This window comes from Betta splendens, chromosome 4 (assembly GCF_900634795.4).
Source record: "Betta splendens chromosome 4, fBetSpl5.4, whole genome shotgun sequence".
In the NCBI taxonomy this organism is placed as follows: domain Eukaryota; kingdom Metazoa; phylum Chordata; class Actinopteri; order Anabantiformes; family Osphronemidae; genus Betta; species Betta splendens.
This window is the reverse complement of record NC_040884.2, coordinates 19,912,699-19,923,441: the sequence shown is the minus strand read 5'-3', so window position 1 is coordinate 19,923,441 and position 10,743 is coordinate 19,912,699. Positions and strand designations below refer to the sequence as shown.

The 10,743-nt window shown below is 47.8% G+C and overlaps 2 protein-coding genes across 7 annotated transcripts in view; one reads left to right on the top strand and one right to left on the bottom strand.

The window, feature by feature from the left end:
• The window catches only part of asap1b (ArfGAP with SH3 domain, ankyrin repeat and PH domain 1b), a 34,192-nt gene extending 26,196 nt beyond the window's left edge, over window positions 1-7,996 (top strand). For 2 of the 6 annotated variants that reach the window (XM_029149455.3, XM_029149454.3), the window contains 11 exons: window positions 515-600; window positions 1,400-1,515; window positions 1,608-1,675; window positions 2,075-2,182; window positions 2,617-2,845; window positions 4,687-4,848; window positions 5,470-5,548; window positions 5,629-5,693; window positions 5,769-6,316; window positions 6,516-6,638; window positions 6,708-7,996. In XM_029149455.3, the coding sequence (XP_029005288.1) occupies window positions 515-600; window positions 1,400-1,515; window positions 1,608-1,675; window positions 2,075-2,182; window positions 2,617-2,845; window positions 4,687-4,848; window positions 5,470-5,548; window positions 5,629-5,693; window positions 5,769-6,316; window positions 6,516-6,638; window positions 6,708-6,782 (1,659 nt within the window). In that variant the 3' untranslated portion in view covers window positions 6,783-7,996. Of the gene's footprint in view, window positions 1-514; window positions 601-1,399; window positions 1,516-1,607; window positions 1,676-2,074; window positions 2,183-2,616; window positions 2,846-4,038; window positions 4,108-4,686; window positions 4,849-5,469; window positions 5,549-5,628; window positions 5,694-5,768; window positions 6,317-6,515; window positions 6,639-6,707 lie in introns of all 6 variants that reach the window. The other 4 variants (XM_029149458.3, XM_029149457.3, XM_029149459.3 and 1 more) reach the window with 3 other exon arrangements.
• A 273-nt stretch (window positions 7,997-8,269) lies between these two features.
• Window positions 8,270-10,376, bottom strand: eef1a1l3 (eukaryotic translation elongation factor 1 alpha 1, like 3). The gene is made up of 7 exons (XM_029149460.3): window positions 10,108-10,376; window positions 9,858-10,037; window positions 9,493-9,789; window positions 9,277-9,427; window positions 8,915-9,171; window positions 8,607-8,841; window positions 8,270-8,527 (listed from the first exon to the last, which is right to left on the bottom strand). The coding sequence occupies exons 1-7, from the start codon at window positions 10,249-10,251 to the stop codon at window positions 8,418-8,420; spliced, it is 1,374 nt and encodes a 457-aa protein (XP_029005293.1). The 5' UTR covers window positions 10,252-10,376; the 3' UTR covers window positions 8,270-8,417.
• Between the last annotated feature and the right edge of the window lie 367 nt (window positions 10,377-10,743).

Here is a 10,743-nt window from a genome sequence, read left to right as displayed (position 1 = left end):
GTTTGCCCTAATGAAAAATTAAGTGTACAGTCCTGCAGCGGGATAAAAGAGAATATTTGTGTTGACAGAGGAAGCTGCTGCTGCTGCTGCTGCTGCTGTTGCCTGCGCTAAGTCTGACTCACTGATATCTGATCTGCTGCTGTCAGTATATGTGAATGACTGCAGACAGCAGACGCATTCCCACCACCAAAACCTCAACACACACACACGCAGCATGACATCCCATATGCTGCCCTTCAGGTTTCACCGAATATTCAGAACTGCAGATGTTATTAATTGTTAATGTTGTTTTTAAAGAAGCATCGCTTTAAAATCAGATCACACCAAAACAAGGTTCATGCCAAGATCAACAAATATCAGCTTCAGACCTGAAGAAATAATATTTTTAGGGGCCATTTTGTTTACTGCAGCTTGTTTAAATGCTGAAAGAGAGACGGAGAGGGAGAGAATACAGAATGGATGCTGGCCAGGATTGTTTCAGCGTGTCTTTGCTGTGTTTGACGGCCCCCTGCAGGAAGCTGGGGAGACGGCGCTGCACTACTCCGTACGGACTGCTGACCAGACCTCGCTGCACCTCGTCGACTTCCTCGTACAGAACAGGTACATTCTGAGAAGTCGCGTGTGGGAATTTGAGCTGTTCAAACACGTGGATCGTCGTGGGCTTTTCGTGTGGGTTAAACAGGTGTCAAATCATCTTTAAGCACATCTGTGCGGTACAGTAAACATCACGGCTTTGTAAAAACGATTATTACATTTGATCTCTGTGTCTGATGCGAGTCTTTTTCCTCCCGTCTCTGATGAAGCAGGAAGTGCAGATGAAAAACCTAATGCTGCACAGCGCCGCTCAGATTCCCACAAGGCAAAGAGAAATGGGTCAAGCACTTGTTCTCTGCCTTAATTTATTCCTCTCCTTTCAATTGTTTACCCACCACTGCTCCAACTGCACACAGCTTCCACACAGAGCGAGTGGGACCCTCTCATAAATGAACGGCTGCGCTCATAGTGTCACGCTTAGCCCCCATTGTTTCAAATATTTTTTATGCAGCTGCAAAAGGAATCTAGAAGAAAGGACTGAACTGATGTTTTGCATCTTTGGTCGAATTTAATGTATGTTTCTGTCATTATATCATGACTTGGATCCAAAATCTGATTTTAATGAATTTTCTAGCCTGCTGTTTTTTTCTTACAGTGTCTACTGTGTTTCTTAAACATTGTTACATTAAAATAGATCCATGTGTTTTTAAAGACATTCTAGAGAACTCCTGTCTTCTGGTCAGCAGATGGATTTGTGTTTACAAGCCTTTTTTTTTCATGACACGTTAACCCATAGCTACAGGATCGTGGATTCCCCCCGGGGTTGTGTGCTCTAGCTTGACTTCATGTGTCTGCTCTCCCCCAGTGGCAACCTGGACAAGCAGACGGAGTTCGGGAACACCGCTCTGCATTACTGCTGCATGTACGAGAAGCCCGAGTGCCTCAAGTTACTCCTGAGGGGGAAGCCGGCGACTGACATCAGTGAGTCACGCGCTGGGGTTCATCCTCCCGTTAATGTCAGCTGTACGCACATATCAGTCTCTAACTGTTGATTAATCCTCGGCTCCCCTCAGCCAATCAGAACGGAGAGACGGCGCTGGATGTTGCCAGGCGACTGAGGAACACTCAGTGTGAGGAGGCAGTAAGTAGAGAAGGACTCAGCTGCTGCTTCTGGACATCAGCAGAATTTACTGACCTATTATACAGATAACGTACAGATAAACCACAGAATGAAACAAGCGGCTGCGTTATGGGGCAGATTAATCAGACACTAGATGGCAGTCAAAGGTCTGTCTCTGCAGCCTCAGGCAGGATGGACAGCAGAGTGGAAATAATGCTTAATGCATGTTTATTATTAATGCTAATATGAGCATGTAGGCAAAAGCAATCAACATGTATAACTCAATGTTGTTATTGTAAACCTTATTTTTTTGCCCTTGGACTGCTGTGATCCAATAAATTACAAATGAGCATAACAATCAGTTGCAGCTACTGTCGTGTCCCTTTAGGTGTCTGAATAGTGTGTGTTGTTGTTCATCAGCTTGTGCAGGCCGCAGAGGGGAAATTCAACCCTCACATCCACGTAGAGTACGAGTGGAGCCTCCGACTGGAAGAGATGGACGAGAGCGACGACGACCTGGACGACAAGGTGCGAGCAAACCTTCGCATTCACATGAAAGAGAGACTAGACGATGGAATCTTCTATTGGGATAATGATGAAATAATTGCATGGATGCATTTCCCAGCGTTACTGAGGTTGAGACTGCACCAAATAAAAGAGTTACATTTGCAGTATCCAGATAATGAGCCTTCTCCTGAGTCACAGTTTACCACAGCACAGGGTTGTGTCTGACAGATGAGGAAGTTGCCAATGGAGACGTATGCTCAGACACAAGTCACTGGGTGATTGTCACACACCACTGATGTCTGCATGGCGTGTTATTCATCACTGCTGCCGTGCAGATAATCTAAAAATCCATTAGATGCCCGGATCTTTCTCAACCGGCAGCGGGCAACATAAACATGTCCTTTGGTGCCATCTCAGAAGAATCAAAGAGCAAATGTGTTTGTGTCCCTCCGCAGCCCAGTCCCATCAAGAAGGACCGCTCTCCGAGGCCCCAGAGCTTCTGCCACTCCTCCAGCCTCTCCCCCCACGACAAGCTCTCCCTACCGGGCTTCATCAGCCAAAGAGACAAGCAGCAGCGTCTTTCCTATAGCGCGTTCACCAACCAGATGTACAGCGCTTCCACTGACCTCACTTCCTCACCCGTGGCCGACGGGCCCCCGCTGCCCCCCAGGAACCAGGGCAAAGGTCAGACCTGCCTGCTCCCATTCACTTTCAGACAGTATGATCATGAATGGAGGAGACCCTGTTGTGTTAGGGTCTGTCTGTGTGCTGGGCTGTGTGGTTACTGCGGAGGGAACGTAGCCTGGGAAATGAACTCTCTCCTGTCCGTTAATGTTTGATCAGATCCAGGACGGGATTAGCTACAGATGAGTGCTTCGCGATCGCTTTCGCGGGGAACGTTCGGCCGCCGTGTGCACGCGTTTTCACACCCTACAGTGGTATGCGGTTAGTCAGCACACTGCAGGAGGCTGGGAACAGGTGTCATTAAGACGGCTTACAGAGGAAACAGAAAGGACAGGGTGGCGATGCATGAAGGGGCCTGGATACACATCATTAGCCTCAGCGTACGGCGCTGTGGGCAGGCGCTCGCTTCATTAAGAAAAACACTCCTCCGCCTGATAAGGCCATAACATGTAATTTACTCCATTGTTGTGGTTTAAGTCTTAGTTTGTCTTGACGAGTGACATTCTCATTATCTTGGCCACCTCCCCTCGTGAGGGTCGTGGGTGCCGGAGTCTATTCCATCTTCCAATGGGGCGGGAGGCGGGGCTCACCCTGGACAGGTCACCAGTCCATCACAGGCCGCGTGTGTGGATAAAACCTGAGTTATGACAGTCAGCACCACCTGATGACTCGCATACAGTAGATACTGGGCATCATCAGCGTTCAGGCTCGTTCCCTTTGCAGCATCTCTCCAGTAACTAGACAGCTTCGCCTTTGCAGGATCCAGGGTGTAGGTGTGAATTCAGTCCCTGATTTGAGTTCCTGCCGCACAGAAAATGGAGCTTCTGCCATTTTTGACATGTTTTTTTTCATGTACGTTAACTGGTTTATAACAGCGCTTGAGTTCTGGAGTTGTTTATGTTAATTTATGCATAAATGAGAAGCCTGATTAAGACCTAATCTGTTCCAATGCTCCAGCTCATCTCTCTCTCTCTCTCTCTCTCGCTCTCACTCTCGCTCTCGCTCTCTCTCTGAAGATCCTCACTCTACTCCTGCTCTTTTCGCTTTGCTTGCCACTGATAAGATCTCATCTTGTTATTTTTTTACAGTGTGTGGGAGCAGCTTGTTCTCAGACTGACATACTGTAGATTCTCTCCCACACTCCTCATCTCGTTCTCTTTTCTTTCTCTTTTGTTGTTTCTCTATTCTTTCAGCTCCACACTTGGCATTCCTTGGCTCTCATTCGCACTACGCCACTCTGGCTGGCACCCGACCATACATCAGTGAATATCCCGTTTTTACGTTCTCCCCCTTTTACTCGGCTGTGTGCCCCATATACGATTATCCCTCAGTTGTTCCTTCCCTTACAGCTCCGCTTTGAAGGATGGTGGTGTTTTTTAATGTGAATAATGCGACCACGTAGGCAAGCTGACTTAATTATGTCTTGCTTACATGATTTTTTAAATGCTCCTGCAATCATCCCACCGTCCTTGAGCTGTAATCTCGTACCACAGCTGATTCCTCTCTGGCTGAGCTCTCTATTAGCTGCTTCCAACCCATTTTTCTCCAGGATAGTGACAGCTTCATGCCGGTTAGACGCAGGTAGACATGGTCAGTTGCAGACAGTGATAGACACCAGATAAATGTCCCCACACCTCACGTGATAGTTCCCCTTCTTGTTATTTTGCATTTCCACCCCGGCAGAGTTTGTTTCACTCCATTATCACGTCTCCCGTTGTTTTCCTCCTCTTTGTGCTTCATCCTCCTCCCGTCTTTTCCTTCTCTGGCTCTTTGGGGGGTAACGGAATGATTCTTGGGACTTCATCACCTCATGTGTTTTACTGTATGTATTGCTCCTCCAGCTCCTCCCCCATCTGGCCCTCCCTCTACACTCACACCAGGAGGCAGCTCCACCCTGTCCAAGAAGAGGCCTCCGCCCCCCCCTCCTGGACACAAACGCACCCTGTCAGACCCACCCAGCCCGCTCTCTCACAGTCCACACAGTAAAGGGGGCTTGACTGGGGGTGAGACACAAGCACACATAACAGCTGGGAAGCCAAACTGTCATGGAAGGTTTTAATAGAGATTCATTAAAAGTAGAAGTAATTTAATTCCAAGATGACACAGTTGAGCATCCTTCTTATTTACTATTTGATGATTGTAGTCAGGTTTATTGTGCATGTGAGGAGGTTTTTTTGAGTATTGAACCTCAGAGGAGAAGTGAGATCCAGTATTTGGCAAACCGACCCTAAGATTTCGGAAAATAGAATCTGGTTGATGAGTTAATGCTGAAAGACGTTATTGTTTAACAAAGCTCACATCATCCATTATACTGTACCACTGTACGTGTTGGATGTAGTTCTCCTTCTTTGCCTGTTATTGTTTGTTGTGTTTAGGGTTTTTGTGTTACACACACACCCGCCCGCTAATTAAACGATGACACTTTGTGTTGCACAACCTTTCGTTTCCGAACAACACGGGCTAATGGAAAGCTCAGCCAGATGACGCCTCCCTCATTGTTTCTTTTTTTTTAGCCATCACTGCATGTTAATTTATTTCTTCATTTAAATCTAATTAATCTCCAGTTTACTGCTCCGTTTTGGTGTTGAACAATCTGCTTGTCGTCATTGGTGTGAATATTTTAGGAAGTGACTCCACCCCTCCTCCTGTTAGCAAGATGTCTCCTGTTTCAAATAAGTTTGAAGGCATTCCTCAGCAACAAAGGTACCAACAAAAGAAAAACACAAGCTTAATCTGAGCATTGATTGATCGGTGTCATTGAATATACTAAAATCCCTTCTTAGCTCTACTTCAAGCAACACAAAGTCCACACTTGGTCCAAGGGTTCTACCCAAACTACCTCAGAAAGGTACGGCCCTTGTTGTGGTATTGATTACATTCTGTCATTATAAAGCCATAGTTGACTTTATGCTGCCGTCTCCAGTGGCACTGCGGAAAATCGACACCATACACCACCCGTCTGTGGATAAGTCTAGCCTTCCTCCAGAGGTCTTCCAGAAGTCCCCACCAGCAACTGACACCCCACAGAAGACTCCTCTGCTAGACAGGCCTCAGCTGGGAGACCTGCCCCCGAAGCCGCAGCCGTCTGACCTCCCCCCTAAACCTGGAGAACTTCCCCCGAAGCCGCAGCTCTCCGACCTCCCTCCTAAACCCCAGCTGGGGGATCTCCCGCCCAAACCCCAGCTCAAGGACCTCCCTCCCAAGCCTCACCTGGCCGACATCCCCCCCAAACCGGGATCGGCCGAGTCGGCTCCCAGGCCGCCTCCCGGGGAGACGACGCCGAGGCCTCAAACGCAGCCTCCGCCTCCTCCTCAGACTCATCCGCAGCCTCAACCGCAGCCTCAGGATTCACCGTCGCCTAATCAGCAAGTGATTATAGCGGCCCCCTCCCAGCAGCCCGCTGAGGACACCAACGGGACTCCACCGGGAACCGCGGAGACGCCTGTGCCGCTGCCGAGGAAGCTCAACACAGTATGAACGCGTATCAAACACTTCTCACATGTTGTAGTTGCAAGGTTGATTTTTTTACTCTTTCCTGGGCTCAAGCAGACATTTTCTATAGATTAGATGTTTTGTGTTAAGGTACTCGTGGTTATGTACCAGTGCAAGTGCAAAAAGCTGCCCCATAATGCCATAATGGAAGTTAACGGTTTTCACACCTTGTGTCCAGGCGAAGAGCAAGGCCCGTCGAGTGAAGACCATTTATGACTGCCAAGCTGACAACGATGACGAACTGACATTCGTTGAAGGGGAGGTGATCATAGTTACAGGAGAGGAGGACCAGGAGTGGTGGGTAAGTTCAGCTGGAGTGCCCCTGACGACCAGCCGCATTCTCCCCCTCTGACACTGCTTCTCCTTTCAGATCGGCCACATTGAAGGCGATCCGGAGAGAAAGGGGGTGTTCCCCATGTCTTTTGTGCACATCCTGAGTGACTGACAGCCAGAAAGACTTGCACTACGCCTCTCCCTTAATTGGGAAGCCCTGTAAATAGCTATTAGAGCACCTCTTGTCACACGACAAGTGTCATGAAGAGAAAAACAACGGTGATGAAACCCAAGAAGGCTTATCTAACCATGGATGCCTCATCCATGCTGTACAAAGAATGTGTGTATTCTTCCTTTACCAGTATTATCTTAACCCTATAGCACGGCTGCAACAAAGCCAATCTCAAAAACCCTAGCACTTACCTAAAAATCTATGTTTATGCTGTTACTGTGTATATATGTATGTAAATATATATATTTGTGTGTGAGTGTATATACATGTTTTATTGTACAAAACATGTACTGATGCTCTCTGCCTGTCAGATCCAGCATCGGGGCAGAGGACTTTGAATTTTATCTGTATTAATTTTACCGGCCCTCAAGTAATTATTAGCGTATATTCTTGAAAACAAGGACAATGAAGAAAAGGAATGTGAAATAGATCATGTCACGATTTGTGTCTTGCATCCCTGTTTACCACCAAAACTGACTGAGGAGGCAGCGGTGTCCCTCTGAAGGATCTCATTAAGTGTACTCCTTGTTCTTGCTTGCTTTGTGTGTACATGTATTATGGTTGTTTTACAGTATAGAAACCTGCTGCTACTGTGTGGTGGAATATCAAAACCTGTGGTTCACTGTAGGTCACTAATTTACTCCTTGTTACACTGTTCACTGTATGTATGCTCTGTGTGTGTGAACTCGACGCCATCTCCACAGTCGTCTGACCTTCTCTGTGCATGGTGTAACAATGACTGGAATTGAGCAGAGTGCTGCGTTCAAGGACGCTCACCTCAGGGTTTGAAGAGCCACTATTAATTAAGCAGGAATACAGAAGGTATCCTGTCGATGAAGCCACTATAAATAGGTATGGGGAACTCCAGAGGACGTTTAGCAATAACTTGATTTCCTGGTCTCACAACAACCTGTGTTCAGTTTAGTGTCTTGTAAAACCTCATGCTTGAATTTTTTTGGTTGTAATATCACTCCGTGGACTCAGTACATTTGCAGATTCGCCTGTGAAGCAGAGACGTCTTAAAGGGTGGACTTGTAAAGAAGCTGGAGAGCTGATGTATTGCTGATGTCCTCACTGACATGCAGTTCTTCCCATGTTAAGGAACAAACCCATCAACCTATTGTATTATTAAAAGTGCTGTACTTAAAGCCTAAGCCTGACGTTTACTTATCTATGATCCCATGTGGTTTTAACGTGTTAAACAGGGCAGTTCAAATTTAGTGTCTTGTAACTTCAAGCATTTTACCCAGTGACACTTTCAACTAGATTTCAGCAATAGTTACCTGCAGTAATTATTCATAATAGTAATTTAAAATAAGTTTGAATGAAGTGGCTTCCTTTTGCCACTAAAACTTTTCCTTTACTTTCAAACCTAAAAGCTTGAGTTGAGAAATTTTGTTCACTTTCTCGATTAAACAGTCAAAACGTCAAGTTCTCAAATAATGATTTATTTTGCGAATGATAAACAAAAATTCAACATCTTCTGTTGGATGTGTCAATAACACAACGTATTTAGTCAACTTAAATAGCATCTTCACATGAATCAGTAATACCAGAACACTGGTAAAAACAAAACTATTTACACACTTGGGCTTTCTGTGCAGGCTTTGACCCCTGGTTCTTCTCCACTGACTTGATCACACCGACAGCCACCGTCTGCTTCAGGTCTCTGGCTGCAAAGCGACCTGGACGGCACAAAAGAAACTAAAACACTGCACAAAACATGGCTGAAGTCTCTTTCATACAAGTGGACCGATACTGCACCTAAGGGAGGGTATGTGAAGAAGCTCTCCACACACATGGGCTTGATGGGAACCAGTCTGATGGTTGCAGCGTCTCCCGACACCAGGATCTGGGGCTGGTCCTCCAGTTTCTTGCCGGTGCGCCGGTCCAGCTTCTCCTTCAGCTCAGCAAAGCGACAGGTCACGTGGGCGGTGTGGCAGTCCAGGACGGGAGAGTAGCCCGCTTTGATTTTCCCTGGATGGTTCAGGATGATCACCTGCGAACAAACACATCAGTACCGGGACGGAACCAACCAACCAACCGACCGACCAACGCACGCAAGGACCAACCTGCGCCTCGAAGCTGCTGACGTCCGACGGGGGGTCCTGCTGGGTGTTTCCAGCCACATCCCCGCGCCGCAGGTTCTTCACTGCCACGTTCTTGATGTTGAAGCCGACGTTGTGGCCCGGCAGGGCCATCTGCAGACCCTGGTGATGCATCTCAATGGACTTGACCTCGGCAGTGAGCTTGGCGGGGGAGAAGGTCAGGATCATGCCTGGCTTCAGGACACCCGTTTCAATCTTGCCCACTGGTACAGTCCCAACCCCTGAACGGAATAAAGATTTTTAAACATTTAGAACAGCTTGACGTCTAAATTTCATTTGATTGGAATCAAATTCAAACAATTAGGCACTGATTGCGGTCCCCTGACCTCCGATTTTGTAGACGTCCTGCAGAGGTAATCGCAGGGGCTTGTTGATTGTGCGCACCGGCGGTTGGACCGAGTCCAGGACCTCCAGCAGAGTTTTCCCAGACGCGTTCCCTTCCCGTCGTTTGACCTTCCAGCCTTGGAACCACGGCATCTGCACAGACACGCGTTCACACGTCACACCTACACAGCCACGTCTCGGGCCTCCGGGCTCTCTACCTTCTGAGTGGCCGTGATCATGTTCTCGCCGGTCCAGCCAGAGATGGGGACGAAGGGCACCGTGGCGGGGTCGTAGCCGATCTTCCTGAGGAAGACGCTCACGCCGCGCGCCACCTCGTCGAAGCGCTTCTGGCTGTACGGGGGCTCGGTCAGGTCCATCTTGTTCACGCAGACGATGATCTGCTTCACGCCCAGCGTGTACGCCAGCAGGGCGTGCTCGCGCGTCTGGCCGCTCCGCGACACGCCGACCTCAAACTCCCCTTTGGCCGCAGACACCACCAGCATGGCGACGTCAGCCTGAGGAGGACGGCAAGCCTCAAGACGCAGTCTGGACACATTTAAATCCACCCCGACCCGAACCGAACCTGTGACGTGCCCGTGATCATGTTTTTAATGAAGTCTCTGTGACCCGGGGCATCGATTATAGTCATGGTGAATTTCTGCGTGTTGAACTTCAGCAGCGAGATGTCGATGGTGATGCCGCGCTCCCGCTCAGCCTTCAGCTTGTCCAGCACCCAGGCGAATTTGAAGGAACTCTTTCCCATCTAGTAAAAAAAATTAAACAACATTTAAAACATACTTGACACATTGATAAAGTTGGACTCTTCGTCTCACCTGAGCTGCGGCTTTCTCGAACTTCTCCAGTCGTCTCTGGTCAATGGCGCCACATTTGTAGAGGAGGTGTCCAGTCGTGGTGGACTTGCCGCTGTCCACGTGGCCAATAATCACCACATTGACGTGCGCCTTCTCCTTCGGCATGGTTAAACGCTGAGTCCCGAAACAAGCAAATTCTCCGTAGGCTCCTGCAGTTGAACAGCACAGTCCACTCGTCCAGATTCTCTTCTCAAATAGACCGGAGCAACGGTTTTGCACTAACTTTATACCGGCTGCCACGAGACGCGATTGCACACAGGTGTGTTACTTAATTAGGCTTAATTGGTATCAGACCAGCTTCGCTGCAAGTTGGACAATTAAATTAAAAAGCACCATGGAAAAGGCTTAAAAATGTTAATAACTCGACTTTTTTATGTTGAACGATGCTGATCAGAAAGAAATGGTACAAATGTTTTTTTTTTCACGTGGCCTTTCATCATCAGTGCATCTACAGCCCTTTCAAGTCCGCCTGTATGGATCACCTAATGATCTCAAATTACAACCAGGTGTGTCGTTTGAACACGGCAGCCTTTGAAGGGTGTAGACTCTGTGTATCATACTACGACCAAGCGCAGCGAATAAAGTAAAAGACATCTG